The sequence below is a fragment of the Geotrypetes seraphini genome, chromosome 2, assembly GCF_902459505.1.
Source record: "Geotrypetes seraphini chromosome 2, aGeoSer1.1, whole genome shotgun sequence".
Taxonomy (NCBI): Eukaryota; Metazoa; Chordata; class Amphibia; order Gymnophiona; family Dermophiidae; genus Geotrypetes; species Geotrypetes seraphini.
The window spans coordinates 354,481,286-354,502,738 of NC_047085.1; the positions used below are offsets into that span (position 1 = coordinate 354,481,286).

Sequence of the window (21,453 nt, forward strand, 5' to 3'; positions counted from 1 at the left end):
AAAGCTTTGGATTCTTGCCCAGAAATAGCTAAGAAGAAAAATTAAAAAAATAAAATTAAAAAAAAATTTAAATTGAATCAGGTTGGGCAGACTGGATGGACCATTCGGGTCTTTATCTACCGTCATCTACTATGTTACTATGTTACTATGTTAGGGCAGGCAGGGAGACAAAAAGGAATGAAGAGAAACAGAGAAAAAGAAAGGGGGCATGAAGAGAGAAAGAAAGAAAGGTCATGGAGAGAGGAAGAAAAAGTTTGGTGAGGGAATGAGGTCTGGAGGAGAGGAAGCATACAGGCTGAAAGAAGGGAAGAAAGATTGGATGCACAGTCAGAAGAAGAAAGTGCAACCAGATACTCGTGAAATTACCAGACATGGTAGGAAAAATGATTTTATTTAAAATTTTGTGATCAAAATGTGTCTGAATTTATATCTGCTGTCTATATTTTACACTATAGTCCCCTTTTACTAAACCGCAATAGTAGTTTTTAGCGCAGCTCCCTGCGCTAAAAACTGCAATCGTGGTTTAGTAAAAAGGGAGGGGGGTGGGTATTTGTCTATTTTTGCATGGTTGTTACTGAGGTGATAGAGTCATCTGCTTTGACCTCTTTGAAAAAACCCCGGAATAGGAATGATAATTAACATTTTCTCTGGGTACAGTGTGCTTTGTGTTTTTTTTTAATTTTATTGTTGGTAGATCATTTTGACTTGGTCATTTTAAAAGTAGCTCGCAAGCCCAAAAAGTGTGGGCACCTCTACTCTAGAACATCGCTCCTTAGTTTTATCAAGTGGTGCAGTGTTCTCCCTAGCATCTTTTAGCCGGGCGCTCCACCCAGCTAATTTAGGTGAGCGCTCGGCTGCCTTCCTCTAATGACACACTTCCCCCATGCCAGCATTTTGCTTTGGGGTATTTACGGCTGACTTACCTAAGCCGTATGGCACCAGCACTGCCCGATTCGCCGAAGGACTACATGTTTCCCCCTGGTCTCACCTTTAAAAGTAATTACGGCAGCATGTGGAGGATCACTGGTGCTGTAGCGAACCTAGCAGGCTGCCTGCGGCTTCCGTAGCATGTTCCCTCTGCCGCGGACCCGCCCCTGATGTCAGAGAAGGGGCAGGACCGCAGGCAGAGGGAACATGCTGCAGAGTCTGCCGGCAGCCTGTTAAGTTCGCTACAGCCAGCGATCCTCCGCAGGCTGCCGTAATTATCTTTAAAGGTTCGTCCTTGACAAGCGGCAGCCAAAGCGCGGAAGATGACCTCTCTCACTGGGTGTGGGAAGCAGAAGCGGTAAGGTCCAGCCTGTTGCGAGGACCCCGGCAGGATTGCCATAGAGACACTGGATCTGGGGACGGGGACTAGGAACTTTCAGACCTTCCTCATCAAATGGTGATATGTAGATCAAAATAAAATAACAGTAAACATAGTCCCTATTGCCTCACGTCTCTAACTTCCTTCAGTGCTGGCTTGCTTATCTTTCTGTCAAGTTTCAAGTTTCAAGTTTATTATGGATTTGATTAATCGCTTATTCAAAATTCTAAGCTACCTTCCTGGTTTTTGCTGCTCTACCTTCCCGTTTTTCTTGCTCATAGCTAGAAAATTGGTCTATATAATGTATTTATCATCTCTGTTAGTCTTTAATCTGACTTTCTGCTGGAATGTTGCTTAAGGTCTCATGCGAAGAGTGATGCATGGGTTGTATAATGCAGCGAAAAAAGACAAAAGGGTCCATCCACATTGATTAATTCTACCAGGGATGGCATGTTTCCTCTGTGGATTCTCTGACAGCCTCTACTCTTTTTTTTTTCCTACACTTCCTCATCCTGTATATTATCATTTTACATCTACTTTTACTCATGTAATAGTATCTACCTGCTTCCCACACCGTGTTGGGTATTTATCTTGGAGGGGGGGAGAAAGCAGACTTGAACCAGAAGACAAGGCAGATGCTGGACTAGAGGGGGTAGAGAGGGGAAATCCCCTGAACCGAGGAGAGACAGAGATGCCAGGCCCTGGGGAGGGGGAAGACAAAGAGAGTGAGAGAGACAGAAAGACCTGGAACAAAGGTGGGAGGACTCAAAATGTTAGCAGAAGGAAGATAGAGAAACCTGAAACAAAGGGGAGGCAGAAGAGAAGGGGGCAGATGTTGGACTTGGGGGTGTATAGAGGGAAGAGAGAGAAAGAGACTGCAGAGAGGTGGAAAGATTCTGGACCAGGGAGGGAGAAAGGAAGAAGTGAGAGGCAAAGAAAGACCTGGAAGAAAGGAGAACAAATGCTGGACCTTTGGGGGGAGGGGGGGGTTGTAAGCAGAAGAAAGACAGAGAGAATGAGGGCCAAAAGGGAAAGACAGGAGACAGATACTGGACTGTGGGAAGTGCAGTCAGAAGAGACAGAGGGGGGAGACACCATGAGGAAGAACAGAGAGATGCAAGATCAGAGGAGGGAGAGAGAGGGATACATGTTGCCAATAGGGGTGGAGGAGAGAGGAAGAAAAGTTGAATTCATGGAGTACTCATGGTTGGGGAAGGGAATGAGTTTCAGAGGAGAGCAAGCATGCAGGAGGCAGAAAGAAAAAAATGTTGGATGCACAGTCAGAAGGAAGTCCAACCAGAAACTAACTAAATCACCAGACAACAAAGGTAGAAAAAATGATTTTATTTTCAATTTAGTGATCAAAATGTGTCAGTTTTGAGAATTTATAATCTGCTGTCTATATTTTGCACTATATTTGCCTATTTTTCTATAGTTGTTACTGAGGTGACATTGCATATTTTAAAGTCATCTACCTTGACATCTTTGAAAAATAAAACAAATATAAATGTCAATGAACATTTTCTCTGCATACAGTGTGCTTTGTGTTTTGGTTTTGTTAATTTTGTGGTTACCATTATGAATTAATAAGGTATTGTGTGTACATGAAAAATGAATGGAAGAAATTGCATTCACTATTATAATGGGGCTGGGGTCAGAGGCAGAGCTTGGGCTGGTGTACTTGGTTGGTATTTGTTAGACTTAGGGGGTACTTGGCTTGAAAAAGTTGAGAAACACTGGACTAGGTGACTATGGAGTTCACTCAGTAAGGGTCCCTTTTACAAAGCCACAGTACCAAGTCTCCCATGGCAAATGCACAAAAGTCCATTCAATTCCTAGGGGCTTCAGTGCATTTGCTGGGGCAGAATTGCTATCGCAGCTTTGTATAAGGAGTCTTAAGGCAGGAAAGCAATGTTACTTACCGTAACATTTGTTATCCAGGGACAGCAGGCAGCTATTCTCACTAGTGGGTGATGTCATCCGACAGAGCCCCGATACGGACATCTTGCAAGCATGTCTTGCTTGAAGAAACTCAGAAGTTTCGAGATGCCCGCACCGCGCATGCACCAGTGCCTTCCCGCCCGATGCTCCGGGCGTGTCTCCTCAGTTCAGGTAGCTAGCAGAGCAGCCAACCCAGGGGAGGTGGGTGGGACGTGAGAATAGCTGCCTGTTGTCCCTGGATAACAACTGTTACGGTAAGTAACATTGCTTTATCCCAGGACAAGCAGGCAGGTATTCTCACTAGTGGGTGACCTCCAAGCTAACCTCAATGGGATGGAGGGAGAGTTGACAACTTAGGAGAACAAATTTTGTAACACAGTTTGGCCAAATTGCCCATCCCGTCTGGAGAAAGCATCCAGACAATAATGAGAGGTGAACGTATGAACCAAGGACTAAGTGGCAGCCCTACAAATCTCCTCTATCGGTGTCGATCTGAGGAAGGCTACAGAGGCTGCCATTGCTCTGACCCTATGTGCTGTGACCTTACAGGGAAGGGGTAATCCAGCCTGGGCATAGCAGAAAGAGATACAAGCCGCCATCCAGTTGGAGATGGTGCGCTTCGATACAGGTCGTCCCAACTTGCTTGGATCAAAGGAGACGAAAAGTTGAGAAGCAGTTCTGTGTGGTTTGGTGCGATCCAAGTAGAAAGCCAAAGCACGTTTACAGTCCAGAGTGTGAAGAGCTGATTCTCCAGGATGAGAATGAGGCTTTGGAAAGAACACTGGAAGCACAATGGATTGGTTGAGGTGAAATTCAGAGACCACTTTAGGCAGGAATTTCGGGTGAGTGCGGAGGACCACCTTGTCATGATGGAATACTGTGAAAGGTGGGTCCGCCACCAAGGCCTGAAGCTCACTGACCCTGCGAGCAGATGTGAGGGCCACCAGAAAAACCACTTTCCAAGTGAGAAACTTTAGTGGAGCCTTGCTCAGAGGCTCAAAAGGAGGTTTCATAAGCTGAGAAAGGACAACATTTAGATCCCAAACCACTGGAGGCGGTTTGAGAGGAGGATTGACATGAAAAAGTCCTTTCATAAATCTGGAAACCACAGGATGAGAAGAGAGAGGTATCCCTTGTAGAGGCTGATGGAAAGCCGCAATAGCACTCAGGTGGACTCGTATAGATGTCGACTTGAGACCAGACTGAGACAGATGTAAAAGATAGTCCAAAACAGAGGATAGGGAGGCTCGCTGAGGCTCCTTAGAATTGGAAATACACCATGAAGAAAATCTAGTCCATTTTTGGGAGTAGCATTGACGAGTAGCAGGCTTCCTGGAAGCCTCCAAGACATCCCTCACCGCCTGGGAAAACTGGTGCGGAATTACGTTGAGAGGAACCAAGCTGTCAGGTGGAGAGACTACAGGTTGGGATGAAGCAGAGACCCCTGATGCTGAGTAAGCAGTGAAGGAAACACTGGAAGTAGGTACGGTTCCCTGCTGCTGAGTTGAAGTAGAAGGGAGAACCAAGGTTGCCTGGGCCACCGAGGGGCTATCAGAATCATGGTGGCATGTTCGGACTTCAGTTTGACTAGAGTCTTTTGAATGAGAGGGAATGGCGGAAACGCATACAGAAAGCGATTCCCCCAATCCAGCAGAAAAGCATCTGTCTCGAGGCGATGAGGAGCGTAGATCCTGGAGCAAAATTGAGGCAGCTTGAAATTGTGGGGAGCCGCAAAGAGGTCTATCTGAGGCGTTCCCCACTGAACAAAGATCTGGTGAAGGGGCTTGGAGTGGAGTGTCCATTCGTGAGGCTGGAGAAGACGACTCATTTGTCCGCCAAGACATTGTCCCTCCCCTGAATGTAGACAGCTTTGAGGAAGGTGTTGTGGCGAACCGCCCAATCCCAGACTCTGAGAGCTTCCTGGCAGAGGGAGGCCGAGTCCGTGCCCCCTTGCTTGTTGACATAATACATGGCGACCTGATTGTCGGTGCGAATGAGGACCACCATGTCGTGAAGCAGATGTTGAAAAACTTGAAGAGCATTGAAGATGGCTCTGAGCTCCAGAAGATTGATTTGATGGAGTCGGTCCGCACTGGTCCAGAATCCCTGAGTGCGAAGACCATCCAGATGAGCTCCCCAGGCATAGGTCGAGGAATCGGTTGTGAGAACCTTCTGGTGGGGAGGAGAGTGAAACAGCAAACCTCTGGATAGATTCGAAGAGGTCATTCACCAAAGCAGAGACTGCCGAAGAGCAGGAGTGACGATGATGTGTCGAGTCAACGGATCCGACACCTGAGTCCACTGAGATGCCAGAGTCCACTGAGGAATCCTGAGATGGAGTCTGGCAAACGGCGTCACATGATCTGTAGAGGCCATGTGGCCCAGGAGGACCATCATGTGTCTCGCTGAGATGGACTGGCGAGAAGACACAGACTGGCAGAGATGAAGAAGAGCGTCCATGCGCTGAGGAGGAAGGAATGCTCGAAGCTGAATGGTGTCCAGTACCGCCCCGATGAAGGGAAGGGACTGGGTAGGCTGCAGATGAGATTTGGGAAAATTGATCTCGAAGCCTAGGCTCTGCAGGAAGCAGATCATGGTCCAGGTCGCCGAAATGACCTTTGGAGCTGACGGGGCCTTGATGAGCCAGTCGTCGAGGTATGGAAATACCTGAAGACCCCTGTTCCGGAGTGCAGCGGCCACCACCACCAGGCACTTCGTGAAGACTCTGGGAGACGAGGACAGGCCGAATGGAAGCACTTGATACTGCAGGTGTAGATGTCCCACCCAAAATCTGAGGAACCTGCGGGAGGCCGGATGAATGGGAATGGGAGTGTAGGCCTCCTTGAGATCCAGAGAGCATAACCAGTCGTTCTGCTCGAGGAGAGGGTAGAGAGAAGCAAGAGTCAGCATGCGAAACCTCTCCTTGACTAGGAATTTGTTGAGGGCCCTGAGGTCCAAAATGGGTCGCAGGTCGCCCGTCTTCTACGGAACAAGGAAGTACCAGGAGTAAAACCCCTGGTTCAGTTGGTCCGATGGGACGGGCTCCATGGCACGAAGCCGGAGCAAAGCCTGAGCTTCCTGGAGAAGAAGGGCGGTCTGAGTCAAGTTGGAAGGATACTCTCTTGGAGGGTGGTCCGGAGGGACCCAATGGAAATGAAGAGAGTATCCTTCCCTTATGATAGTAAGGACCCAGAGGTCGGTTGTTATGGCCTCCCAGCGATGATAAAAGTGATGGAGGCGCCCTCCGATGGGAAAAACAGGGGGAGGCAGAACAAGGTTGGTTATGCCCTCGACGAGACAATCAAAAAGGCTGAGTGGTCTTAGGGACAGCAGGCGACTGAGACTTAGGCTGACCCTTCTGGGGAGGCTGGCGCTTCGCCGGTTGCCTTGCAGGTGGAGTTTGCCTCGGCTGATAACGCCGCTGATAAATCAACAGCGGACGAGAAGGTCGAGACTGCTGAGGCTTAGGCTTCGGCCTAAGGATAGATTGGAAGGACTTTTCATGGTCAGACAACTTCTTCGTAACAGTCTCGATGGATTCGTCAAAAAGATCCGCCCCAGCACACGGGACGTTCGCCAGGCGGTCCTGAAGATTCGGGTCCATATCAATGGTCCGCAACCAGGCCAACCGGCGCATCGCCACCGAGCAGGCCGCCGCTTGGGCTGAGAGCTCGAACGCATCATAGGCAGATTGCATTAACTGAAGCCGAAGTTGGGACAGCGAAGCAACCACTTCCTCAAACTCAAACCTAGCCTGGGACTCGATGTAGGGAGTGAACTTCCGAAGCACAGGTAGAAAAAATTCCAAGTAGGCTGCAAAGTGGAAATTGTAATTCAGGACTCGAGACGCCATCATCGAATTCTGATAGATGCGTCGACCAAACTTATCCATGGTTCTGCCCTCACAGCCAGGAGGCACTGAAGCATAGACCTGGCCAGGATGAGACCGCTTGAGCGAGGATTCGACCAGGAGGGACTGGTGAGAAAGCTGAGGACCCTCGAAGCCTTTATGATGCACCGTGCAGTACTGCGCATCCAATTTGCCAGGGACCGCCAGGATAGAGTAAGGAGACTCGAAGCATCGCATGAAGGTCTGGTCGAGGAGCTTGTGCAGGGGAAGTCGCAAGGACTCCGCCGGAGGACGAGGCAAGTGCATGGTATCGAGATATTCCTTGGAGTATCGAGACCCAGCATCGAGAGTAATGTCCATGTCATCTGCCATCTGCCTGAGGAACGATGAAAAGGACAGTTGGTCCGCCGTCGCCGGTCTGCGAGACGGACTAGAAGAAGAAGAGGCTTCAGGCTCCAGAGAGGCCTGCGAGCAACAGGACGAGTAGAAAACCTCAGGGTCCTCGAACTCCGGGCCCGGAGGAGGAGACCCAGTCGAAGCAGCATACCCCAACCGAGGCAATTTCTTCTGAGGCGAGACGGTCGAGTGCCGAGAGGAATGCTTCGAAGAATGTCTGGATCGATGCCCCTCCCGATGCCTGGAAGGGGATCGAGCCCGCCTGTGAGAAACTGGTTCAGACGCCGCCAGGGAGCAGATTGGACTCGACGCCGTCGATCGCAGAGGCGGAAAAGTAGGCGCCTCCCCCGACGACGCCCAGGTTTGATAGGGGGTTCGGAAGAACTCGTCCTGCTTCCTGCTATGCCCAGGACTGGGTGGCCCCGAAGGTGGACGCCACACTGAGTCATGGGGCGGAGTAATCGGTTCCAAGGGAGGCAGGTCACTAAACGAGGCTTTCCTCGAGGGGATGGGCTCCAAGGGAGGCATATCACTAAGGGAGGCCCTCCTCGAGGGAATCGGTTCCAAAGGAGGTACAGCGCTAACGGAGGACCTCCTCGAGGACCCGGACACCGCTCGCCGCTCCTCCTCGCCGAGCAACGAGGTCGTGCGGCGAGGAGGAGGAGGAGGGGGCGGTCCGCCCCTCGAAGCCAAAGCTGGATGGTCACCCTGGATGGTGGCAATCAGCCGAGGCCCCATGGTCTGCATGAGCTCCAGGAACTGAGCCTCCAGAAGGGACCGCAACGAAGCCGATATGGAAGGATCCGCACCAAAAGAGGGCCCTTCCGCACGGTCTCCGCGCTCCTTCGGTGCTGCGTGCTTCTGCTTGCCAGTCTTCGGCACCTTGAACACCACCGGTGGAACTGTCGGGGTCGATACCTGCTCCGAGGAGACGGAGGAAGGCACCGGCGCCGAAGCCGGGGCCGAAACCGGTGTGAACGATGCCAGTTTCAGGAGGCCCGAAGCAGCCGGGGAGGCAGAGGGCTTCGCGGAAGGAGTCGAAGCACCCGTCGATGTCGAAGTCGAAGCTGCAGGATCCGATGAAGCTTCCATCTTGAACATGGACTCCCACAGCAGACAGCGGCGCTTAAACGCTCTCGCCGTCAAAGTGGAGCAAGGCCGGCACGATTTCGGGAAGTAATCTGGTCCCAGACACTGTAAGCAGCGTTGATGAGGGTCCGTGAGCGAAATCGCGCGCTGGCACTTGCTACACTTTTAAAACCGTAATCGGCCGGGACATAGGCCGGAAAAGCTCCGCCGCAAGGTCAAAGGCGGGGCCCCAGCCCCGCGGCCGACCCGGTATCGGAAGGCAAAAATTTGTTTTTTTTATTTTTTTAAAAAAAGAAATCAAAGAAAGAAATAAATGCACAGGGAGAGCCAAAAGAACTCAACCCCCGCGCAAATAGAAGGCAAAAAAAAAAAAAAGATTCAATGGGCGCAAATTGAAGATAGACTTCTCAGCTCCGCGGAAGAAAAAGAACTGAGGAGACACGCCCGGAGCATCGGGCGGGAAGGCACTGGCGCATACACGGTGCGGGCATCTCAAAACTTCTGAGTTTCTTCAAGCAAGACATGCTTGCAAGATGTCTGTATCGGGGGCACTGTCGATGACCATCACCCACTAGTGAGAATACCTGCCTGCTTGTCCTGGGATAAGGGGTAAGAACGTCTTCGGACACCAGCTAGCCCGCCTGCTTCAAGGGCTTTAAACTAGGTAAGTCGGGGGAGGGTACCCATTCACATATTAGTGCAGAAAGGAATTATCCTGATGAGGTGAGTCGAAACTCCGCTTCCATGTCCAAGTTAAGTAACCACATTGCAAACAGTTCTTTAGGAGTCACACCGACTCGGGTAGAATACGCCTCAAAGGGACTTAGCAAACACAAGATATGGAGGGCCATGTATGTCAATGCACACAGTTTAGGTAACAAAATTCTAGAATTGGGGGCTGAAATAAGAAATGCCGACCTAGATGTGTGGCAATATCTGAAACTTGGTTCACGGACTCACATGAGTGGATATGGCTATACCGGGCTACAATCTACTTCGTCAGGACAGAGAGGGCAGGTTAGGAGGGGGGGTAGCTCTATACATTAAAGAGGACAATCAAAACCACCAGGATCACAGATGTCAAGTACACCGGGAGTCCCTCTGGGTAAACCTGGCAAGAGGCAGAGAAAAATGCCTGTATCTAGGTGTGGTATACAGACCCCCAAGACAACTGGAAGACATGGACGCAGAATTAATTGAAGACATAGAGAATATCACTCTACGAGGAGAAGCTGTACTGCTAGGGGACTTCAATATGCCTGATGCAGACTGGAACTCATTTTCAGCAACAACCAGCGGTAGCAGGAGGCTCTTAACCTCCATAAAGGGAGCACGTCTCCAAACAAATGGTAATTGGGAGCCCACTATGGCCCGCAGGCGATCCTCGACCTGTACTCACCAACTGGGAAAGCATCTCAGAGATCTCAGTAGGAGATACGCTAGCCTCCAGCGACCACAACATAGTATGGTTCAACCTTAAGGAAAGGCTTCCCTAGATCAAATACGAAACAGAAGGTACTCAATTTCCGGGGCACAGACTTCGCACACATGGGAGATTTCGTCCATCGGACGCTGCAGGACCAAGCAGAGACCGATGATGTAGAAGCTAAATGGTTAACACTGAAATCAACCATACATGAAGCAACTAGCCGCTTCATAAAATCAGTGAATAAACGACAAAGAAACTATAAACCCCAATGGGTTCACCGCAAGAGATCTCGCACCTCATTAAGGAGAAGAAAAAAAGCATTTCTCTCCTACAAGCGCACGGAGAAAAGAGAGGCAAAGGTAGAATATAGGACCAGATCTACAGCGGTCAAAATGGCAGTTAGGGAGGCAAAACTTCGAGTGGAAGAAATTCTGGCAAAAAACATTAAAAAGGGGGGCAAATCCTTCTTCAGGTATATTAGTGACAGAAAAAGGAACACAGGCAGGATAGTACGCCTTAGAAGACCAGACGGAAGTTACGTGGAAGCAGATTCCGATAAAAGCCGAACTACTGAATGAGAATACTTCTGCTCGGGTCTTCACCTGTGAGGCACCGGGACAAAACGGTTTCGCAGTTGAAGGCAACACAAAGCACAGAAGACCCGTTTCAGAATTTTGAGTTCACACCAGGTGAAGTTTACAGTGAACTGGCAAGACTCAAGGTGAACAAAGCCATGGGACCAGACAATTTGCACCCAAGAGTGCTCAGATAATGAGTGATGTCCTGGCGAAACCGTTGGCTGAGCTATTCAAATCTCTCCCTAAGATAAGGTGAAAGTTCCCCTGGACTGGAAATTAGCTAATGTCGTTCCTCTGCATAAAAAGGGTTGCAGGGCAGAGGCTAGAGCGAATTAGAGACCGGTGAGTCTCACATCAAGAGTGTGCAAACTCATGGAAACACTAATTAAAAGCAAAATTGGGACACGATCTTGAATGAAGGGAATCTTCGGGATCCAGTCAGCATGGATTCACCAAGGGTAGGTGCCTGCCAATCCAATCTCATCAGCTTCTTTGACTGGGTAACAAGAGAATTTGACTTGGGAGAGTCTTTGGACGTCGTGTACCTGGACTTCAGATAAAGCTTTTGACAGGTGTCCCACACGCGCAGGCTGCTAAGCAAGATGGGAATCGATGGGATTAGGAGACACTAACTGCATGGGTCAATGATTGGCTGAGTGTCAGAACTTCAGAGTGTGGTGGTTAATGGTACCCTCTCTAAAACATCAGAGGTGACCAGTGGAGTGCCGCAGGCTCGGTCCTGGGGTCCACTCCTTTTCAACATAATCATAGGGGATCTGACTCAAGGGCTTCAAGGTAAAATAACACTATTCGCCGATGACGCCAAACTATGTAATATAGTAAGTGAATGCAGTTTACAGGAATTATATGGCGCAGGACCAGCTTACATTGGAAAGTTGATCCTCAACCTGGCAGCTAGGCTCAATGCTAAGAAATGTAAGGTCATGCACCTCGGAAGCGGAAATCCATGCAGGAATGTACTTCTTGAACGGAGAAAACTTTAACTAGGACTTCAGCAGAACGAGATTTAGGAGTAATCATCAGTGCAGACATGAAAACTGCCAATCAAGTGGAGAAGGCTTCATCTAAGGCAAGGCAGATATTGGGTTGTATCAATAGAAGTTTCGCCAGCCGAAAGCCTGAAGTCATAATGCTGTTGTACAGGGCCATGGTGAGACCTCATCTGGAGTACTGTGTGCAATTCTGGAGGCCACATTACAGTAAAGATGTGCGCAGAATTGAATCGGTTCAGCGGACGGCCACCAGGATGATCTCGGGGCTCAAGGGTCTCTCGTACGAAGAGAGACTGAACAAATTGCAGCTCTACACTCTCGAAGAACGTAGGGAGAGGGGAGACATGATCGAAACATTTAAGTACCTCACGGGACGTGTCGAAGTGAAAGATGATATTTTCTTTCTCAAGGGACCCTCGGCCACAAGAGGGCACCCGCTCAAACTCAAGGGCGGAAAATTTCATGGCGACACCAGAAAAATATTTCTTCAGCAGAGAGAGTGGTTGATCATTGGAACAAGCATCCAGTGCAGGTGATCGAGGCAGACAGCGTGCCAGACTTTAAGAATAAATGGGATACCCATGTGGGATCCCTACGAGGATCAAGATAAGGAAATTGGGTCAATTAGAGCATAGACAGGGGGTGGGTAAGCAGAGTGGGCAGACTTGATGGGCTGTAGCCCTTTTCTGCCGTCCATCTTCTATGTTTCTATGAACTACTGTCTCTGTGCTATATGTCTTAAACAAAAAACAGATTGCCAGGATGCAAAGCATTAACTAATTCAACACGAGTTTGAAGTTGGTTGACTATCACTCCTCAAGTACAGTAGTTTTGAAAGAAATGGAAGGTTTGATACTAGCCAGTAGTTATTCGGAATAAGAGGATCTGCATTACTTTTGTTCAAGGGTGGCTTAAATGCTACTGGAGCACTACCTAAGTGTCAAACCTTAAAAAAGGAAGTCGTATTGAGCACTGGAAAATAATTAATAATAATTAACTAGAAAATAATGCACATTTAATTTTCCCCACCACCAAATTTTCCCGTCCTGCCCCCACCCGGCTACTTTTTTTCATGCCACCTGGCTGGAAAAAATTTATGGGGAGAACACTACACCAGGTAAGGCTTAAGGGATGCCGGGGGGGAAGCAGTGGGTGGGTCAGAGCCGGACCAAATATTATTTGCGGTTTTTTTTTAATATTCGTGGACTGGCTCTGCCCCTAACCCCCATGGATACGGAGGGAGAAGTGTATTCTTTTTCCTCTTTTCCACTCTACTGGAACATGCCAGAATTCGTCAAAAGTAGAGGAACCATCTAGGAGAGAATAAAGTCTTCCTAACAACACATCAGTTGTGAAACTACTAGTTTTCAAAGAACTTTGAATAAAATAGTCTAAAGGCCAGATACTGTAAGAAGCAGGGGTTGGCAACCTCAAAGGCCAATGACTCAGTTGGGTTTTCAGGATTTCCCCAATGAATAGGCATGCAATCTATTTCCATACAATCCTGAAAATCCAAGATTGCCAACCCCTGGTATAAAGGCAAGTAGAAGATTTGACAACTTATCTTTATACATGATAAATGGCCCATTTGTTTAATTAGGTCAGTGGAAAATGCAGTTCTAAACTTAAATGATTAGGTTATCTGTTTATAGTTATTATTTCTAATTACATGGTCCTGCCAGATGGATAAATATCATCTCTATACAATAAATTTAGGCTGGGATTCCGGAACTTGGAGGACAAGCAGATGGCTGGCTAACGGCTTGAGCTCCCTCTCTAAGAGCATTTTTCAGTTGAATTTGAATAATAATTTTTCTTCTGATTTAAAAATAAATTCCTGAAAATGATTTCAACTAAGCAAAAGATCCATGAAGTTCCTTCTAAGTCAACTGGGAAGACAAAAAGAATGAAAGAAGGACTCTCAGTCAAGTGAGGTTCCTCTGCCAATGGATGCTTTGGACTTATATTGAAGTGCTAGAAGAACTAAGGAAAATAAACATTAATATAACGGAAGTGAAACAGGAGATTAATATTATAAATAATAAATTTGACATATTAAACAACAGAATGGACAAGATAGAAAATAAAATGGAAAAGATTGAAAATTTACAGCAAAATTACAAAGAAGATCATACCATATTAATGGACATGAAAAAAAAAATTAATTGATATGGAAAACAGATCGAGAAACCAAAATTTAAGAATATTGGATTAAGAGAAGATGTTGAAGGAAAAAATATGATCTCTTTCCTAGAAGAGGTTATTCCAAAAATCTCTCCCAATAAAAACAAAAGGAATAATAGAAATAGAAAAGGCACACAGGATTGGCAAGAAGAAACATCAAGAAAAAGAGAAACCAAGAACTGTTATATTCAGGGTAAGAAAATTTCAGCATGTTTAGATATCCTACTAGCTGCAAAGGAGATGAAAAAATCTCACATATAAAGATATCTAAACTGTCTTTTATTCAGGATTTTGCTAAAGAAACTGTACAAGTTAGGAAACAATTTTTACTCCTAAGACAACCATTGAAAGAAAAAGGTGCTAAATATGGATTATATTACCCAGCATCTATGAGAATTACATATAAAGAAAAATCTTTTCAATTTGAAGATCCAGCAAAACTTAAAGAATTTATATCATCTCTTGAATTACCTATGAGTTAAAATATATTGGTATCTGAAAGATGAATGAAATATATTTTTAATAATATTTATTTAAAGTCTTTTAAATAGATAAAATATTTATATCTAGAAAATATAGGAAAAATATAATTTTTATATGCTTTAAAAGGATGTAAAATGGCACCTGAAAATGATCTACCAACTGTTTTTGGGAATAGTTTTTAAAATAAGAGAAAGATTCCACTTAAGAATAGTGATAGCAGTAAGTAAACAAATATTCACATTTACCTGACGTCAAGGAAACAGAATGAAGAGTGATTGGAATTTTGAAAGGGAATTCTCAAGAACCTTAAGGAAGGCTGGACATTTTTCTGAAGTGATTCTAAAGAAGAAGAACAGAGGTGATAGGAGAGAACAGCTGGCTGTGAAAATGAAAGAGACAGCTTCATTATAATATGGACTAAGAATTTGTTGAACAACACAGCAAAGAATAACAAAGTACAGCCGGATACAGGAAGAGCTGATTGATTCTAGACATGAAACACTGGTGTAAAGACAATAATCTAAGAAGAACAGACAAGAATGTAAGAACTGAAACCCTTGGAGGTGGAACTAAAAGCCTTGCAAGAAGGGAATAGCTACTTGATAGGGTCTTTTTATGGCTCTGGCATTCAAGCAGTGGATAATAAAGGATTAAGTAACTTGCTGAGGGACACAAGGAGCAGCACTGGGATTTGATCTCCAAACCTCTGGGTGCAAAGGCAGCAGCACTACCAGTGAGCCACAGACCTTCTCTCTCAGAAAATTACAGAGCACTAGTCCTAGAGCAAATGGACTCGGGCTCCTGTGTAACCCATGGATTATGGTGGGCTTTAAATGTTAACACCCAAGAAAGTTGCCTGGGTTACCTACACATAAATCCAGTCTAGAAATAAAAGTGTTTCTTTTTAGCTTAATCTTGGGCCCTTTTTACTAAGCTGCTAGGCAGCTCATGCACTACCTAACACAACTTAAAAATAGCCTAAAGTGTCTAAAATATCAGAATCCTTGTTTCTTTTCTATGTGCTGCCTGATTAGACTAGAATACATGACAGATCTTATACATCCGTCACTTATTCAAAAAAAATTGGTATGTGGATGCAAATGGGAAAAATAGTGATATTTATTTAGTAAAGATGAAAGGAAAGATGAGTACAAGGTTTGAATGGAATGAATGGAATATGTACACTTGAGAATATGAATGGTTGTTTAAATTGGAAAGATTGATGTTTCCCTTATTGAAACAAAAAGTAAAATCGTATATTCAGATTAAATTGTTTCGGTAATATATTCATAAATATAAATGAAAAAATGTATATTAAATTTCTTCATATGGATTAAGATGTATGAATAGAGAATTTCGTCAGAATATTTAATATAGTGGGAAAATAATAAAATAAAATAAAAATAAAATAATAATATACATAAATACAAAAAAAAAAAAAAATAAGTATATATATATATAAAATGGATATGAGGTTTACAACGCTGAATTGGGAGATATGTAAAGAGGAAAAACAGGAATTTAAGTATTTAAAATGTTTCAACTTATAGAATATAGGGGAAATAATGAAAATGAATTGCTTGGGAGGGGGAAGAGGGCTAGTCTGATAGTTTGACTTCAAGTTATCGCATTCTAAGAAGGGGTGGGATAAGGGAGGGATGTAGGGATGGGTTTCGGGGATTTTATTAATATAATCTGTAAGAAATTAAGGGAGAAAAGAAATATATCTTATAATAAATTAAGGGAAATATAAATTTTTACAAAGAAAATATACATTGCATAATTTATTGAAGTTCATATTTGTTATTAATAATTCTAACAATGGAGCTTAAAATATTATCGCTTAATGTTAATGGATTGAACCATCCTATCAAAAGAAAGAAAACCCTTTTATATCTGAAACAACAAAATATAGATATCTGCTATATTCAAGAGACACACTTATCAGCTATAGAAATCTAAAAAAATTAAAAAATACATGGATAAAACATTGTTTTTATGCACCAGCTGTAAATAAAAAAGCAGGAGTTGCAATTTTGGTAAGCAAGAGATGTACTGTAAATTTCAAATTATTTCAGCTGATCCCTTAGGAAGATGGTTACATATAGACATAAAATGGGAAATACTACCATGACACTGTTCAATATATACGCACCTAATACGAACCAAATTGAATTATTTAAAACTCTGCAACAAATATTATTACCACATGGCTACTTCAAACTTAGTGGTGCTGGGGATTTTAATGCTGTTATAGATCCAATTATGGACAAAAAACCTAGTAAAAATATGAAATCATTAGGATTAGATAATTTAGTAACAAATTGTGATTTGAAAGATATATGGCGAATATTTCATTTTAATGACCGGGAATTTTCATTTTTTTCCCATGTTCATAAATCTTTTTCAAGGATAGATTATATATTGGTTTCAAATTCATTAGTTCAACTAGTAACACAAGCCTCCATAGATCCAATTATTTTATCTGATCATGGTGGAGTGTGGATTAAAATTAAGATAGTTGATAAAGAAGACAATAGACCTATATGGAGATTTGATAATGCCTTGCTTGTTGAACCAAATTTTATTGAGGAATTACAAGTGAAAATCAAAGATTATTTTCAAACTAACAATACAAAGGATATTTCAATAGAAATATATGGGATGCTTTTAAAGCAACCATTAGAGGTCAAATTATTTCCTTTTCGGCATATATAAAAAAAAAAATTAAAGAACAATTTAATAATTTGGAAAAAGATATAAAATTACTGGAATCTAAATTAATTAAAAAATGGGAATATTCTACATTACAAGACCTCTTGAAAGCTAAAGGGAAATATAATGAATATTCTTCTAAGTTAATTAGGAAAGATTTATTTTCTCAACAAGCATTGTATTATGGAAATTCAAATAAGGCGGGAAGAATATTGGCAAATTATCTAAAAGCTAAAAAAAGGAAAACAAAAATAGCAATGATAAAAGATGAAAAAGGAAATATTTATTCTCAAAATGGACCGATTATAAAACAATTTTTAAATTTTTACAAAAACCTGTATTCTTCTGAATCTTACTTGGATAAAGAAAAAGATGGTAAAAAATTTTTAAAATCAATTAAGGGACCGAAAATTCCTGAGCATATAAAAGAAAATTTAGAAAAGCCAATATTAATAAACGAATTGCAAACAGCATTGAAGTCCCTTAGAGTTGGATCCGCTCCAGGTGGAGATGGTTTTACTATAGAGTTTTATAAATCATTTCAAATTACCATATTACCATATTTATTAAATTTATATCAGACTCAACTTACTAAAGGATATATTATGGGTACCATGGCTGAATCGTTAACTATTGTTTTACCAAAGCCAAATAAAGATCCCACACTGGTTTCCAATTACAGGCCTATTTCTTTAATTAATATTGATGGAAAAATATTGGCTAAGATTTTGGCTATTCGTTTAGCTAAAGCTCTCCCTTTTATTATTGGAATACACCAAACAGGATTCATTGCTCAAAGACATTCTTCTAACAACACTAGAATGGCATTACATATGTTGACTTTGTCCAAAACCTTAAAAGATCCAGTTTTCTCTGTATCTCTTGATGCAGAGAAAGCTTTTGATCGTGTTGAAAGGACCTTTATGTATCAAGTGATGGAATGGTTTGGAATTGGATCAGGATTCGTTCAAATGGTTCAAACTTTGTATAGTTCTCCTGTTGCTAAATTATATATTAATAATAATTTTTCAGAAGTTTTCAAATTGCAAAGGGGAGTTAGACAAGGCTGTCCTTTATCTCCTCTGCTTTTTGATATTGTATTGGAACCCTTATTATTAACTATTCAACAGACAGAGGAGATAGAAGGTATTCCGCATAAAGATCGAGAATATAAGATTTCAGCTTATGCAGATGATATATTGCTCTATTTGAGAAATCCTGAGACAACCATTCCTTGCTTACTTAAGTTAATTGAGAATTTTGGGAAATATTCAGGATATAAGATAAATTGGTCCAAATCAGAAGTTCTTCCACTCAATGTACATTGTACAAAAGGCTTATTTTGATTCATTTCCTTTTCTCTGGAAAGAAAGATGGAATAAAATATTTAGGAATTTTTATTAAAAACACATTGGAAGAAACAATAAAAATAAATGAAAAATTATTATTGCAAAAGGTCACGGAAATGTGTGAGCAATGGAATCCTTTACACCTTTCATGGTGGGGGAGAGTTCAAACTATTAAGATGATGATTTTGCCTGTAGTTTGTTATCAGTTGGGCATGCTAACTGTATTTTTTCAAGGGTCCTTTTATAAAAAGTTAAATAGCATTCTATTAAAATTTATTTGGCTGGGGAAAACTCCTAGAATAGCTTTGGTATCTTTACAAAGATCAATTTCAGAGGGAGGGGTAAATTTTCCAAACTTTTATAGGTACCATCAAGCCTATATTTTGCGTCATGGTATGTATTGGATCCTCCCAGAACTCATGGAAAAACTCCCAGATTGGTTATATATAGAATGGCAACTCATGTCTCCAATTCGATTGTCACATGTTCTCAGTATCAAAATGCCTAGTTATAGTAAAGATAATAAAATACTAGCAGATACATGGAAAACTCTAAGATATATAAGCAATTTAACAACTATTCCAATTTACAAATCTACAAATCAATCTATATGGGTAAACTCCAGGATTCAAATTGGAGGAGAAAGACTACTCTGGAAGCATTGGATGATAGCAGGAATACGTATATTAGATGATATCATTTCTAATGGTACTATGCTTGAATTTTCACAGTTGCAACATAAATTTGGACTGAATAAATCAGAAAATTTTAGATGGATGCAACTGAAGCATGCCATTCAGGCGGGGTTCCCTGACTGGAAAAATCTTAATAATCATTATAGTATGGAATTCCTTTGTTTTCAGACAGACTTCCTGGGTCACCAGGCCTCCCAGTGGTATAAATTATTAAATGGATTTACTAAGAAGAAATTAAAAACTGGTTTAAGAGATATTTGGAGCATTGAGATTAAGCATGAAATTACTGCATCTCAATGGCCACGAATTTGGTCTTGGAGGATGAAATGTACGGTTTCAGCATCTATGAAACAAACTTGGTTTTTTCTGTTGCATAGAACGTTATGGACCCCTGTTAGATTACAAAAACTAGATAGTTCTTTGTCTAATAGATGCTGGCATTGTCATTTAGAAGTAGGAACTTTAGATCATTTATTGTTTCACTGCCCATACATTATGAATTTTTGGAAATCAATTTGGGACCAAATTAATAATTTATTAGAAAACCCAGTGGCATTGACTTATGATACTGTAATATTTGGTATGGAAATGAGAACCAAAAGTCAGATTTCGGCAAATAACAACAAATTATTACTAATAATGACTGGAGTTGCCATTCAACAAATCACATTTAACTGGAAAGATTGGAAGAGATTAAACTACAATTTCTGGTGGAACTCTTTATGCCATATTTATAAAATGGAAAGGTTTATTGCAGTACAACGGGGCTATCTTAAAAGGTTTCAGGATATATGGAAACCATTAATGAAATATTATAAAGATTAAAGTAAAACTGATTCCCTTATATTAATTATTATTTTAAGATGCAGGGGGGGGGGTATTTTAATATCACATGTTTTATATGATAATAAAATATATGGGTGGGTGGAATGGGATAGGGATGGGGTTAAGAATTTATGAGATGTATCAATGAATAATTCTAAGTGATGTATTTATTATTTATGTGAATGAATATATTATAACACTTTATGTAATCTTGAAAATGAATAAAGAATACAAAAAAAAAAAAAAAAATTTAGGCTGGTTTGGGATCCCTGCATTTAAAGAAAAAACAGATGTGGTCAGAACCCAATGCTAACTGCATAGAGCTTCTGAGCATCAACCCTGCTATTTTCTGCTTAGAAGAGATCACAGGGCATTTCAGCACAGCCAGATCTGCATCAGTAAATCAAAATAAATGACTAACATAGCTAGTGTTTTAATGGGAAAACTGACCTTAGGGAAATAGAATTTGTACCGCTTCAACATTAAACGAGAGCACTCAGGTGGCATCCTGCCTGGTTTCCACTATTTCTTTGTAGAGTTTATAGTTCATGAGAATGATGCGTTAAGAACTGGATCTGTTTGGTTTTTAATCTACTTTTCAAAGGATATAAAATACAGGAGGTTGCTGGTATATACATTCACGTGTGCTTGACCCTAGTTACTTTTCTATTTGGTATCCCATCCATACCATGTTTTCAGGACTCTAATAGGGGTGGATTATTTTCATATCTGTGCATATGCTCAGACGACATACACACCTCAGAAAGTAGGCTTCTTGAGTTCAGGGTTGAACTTCTTAATCTTTTTTAAAAGAAATACCATTCTCTCCTTTATCCGTTCAGGTTACAGAACGCTTACAAGATATGACAGGAAATGGAAATTCTGGAAATAATTATTCACTTTGTCCAACATTCTGTCAGTCAGAAAGATTCTCTTCCCATGTACCTGGTGACCTTGTTGTTCATGAAGCACTGCTGTAGGGTGTCAGCCAGACGCTGATGTACCAGAGAGTACCGAAGGAAGGCTCTCCCCTTTCCCAGGGAAGTTTTCAGCTAAACAGAGAGATGCATGACAAATGAGTAATAAAACGGAGACATGTATGCTTCTATTGCATTTCATAATCTTCTTAAGGGGTCAGTATCTTTAGCCATCCTGAAGTAAACTCAAAACACTACTGCACTTAGTATAGGTGGGGGTTCCTGGTTGAGTGGGAGGGGCTTCCATTGTGACATCACAGGAGTGCAAGCAGCCTTGAGCAGGGTCAGTATGTGAACTGCTTCCTATGTGAAAAAGATAAATGGAGGCATGTTTTCTGAACATGAATGATCTCAGTCTGATTTACCATTCTCCCCCCCACCCACCCCCCGCTAATTATTTCCTTTACCAAAACAGGTGCACATCTTTAGAAGGATGGCATGGCAGAAAGTTGACTTTTGATAAAAGATCAGGAAAAAAAAAAGCAAGCAACCCCAGTGGCTCCTTAACAAGCTTCTACCTGCTAAGCAGCAAGATATATTCACTCTGCATGATATTCAGCACTATATAACTGGCCATGGGGGGAATTCATCAAAGGGCGTTAATCACATTAGTATACGTTGAT

At 42.6% G+C, this 21,453-nt stretch overlaps 1 protein-coding gene across 5 annotated transcripts in view; it reads right to left on the bottom strand.

The window, feature by feature from the left end:
* The window catches only part of FYCO1 (FYVE and coiled-coil domain autophagy adaptor 1), a 248,169-nt gene that overhangs the window by 166,961 nt on the left and 59,755 nt on the right, over positions 1-21,453 (bottom strand). For 4 of the 5 annotated variants that reach the window (XM_033930418.1, XM_033930420.1, XM_033930417.1 and 1 more), the window contains exon 5: positions 20,799-20,905. In XM_033930418.1, the coding sequence (XP_033786309.1) occupies positions 20,799-20,905 (107 nt within the window). Of the gene's footprint in view, positions 1-14,514; positions 14,609-20,798; positions 20,906-21,453 lie in introns of those variants that run through there. The other variant, XM_033930421.1, reaches the window with a different exon arrangement.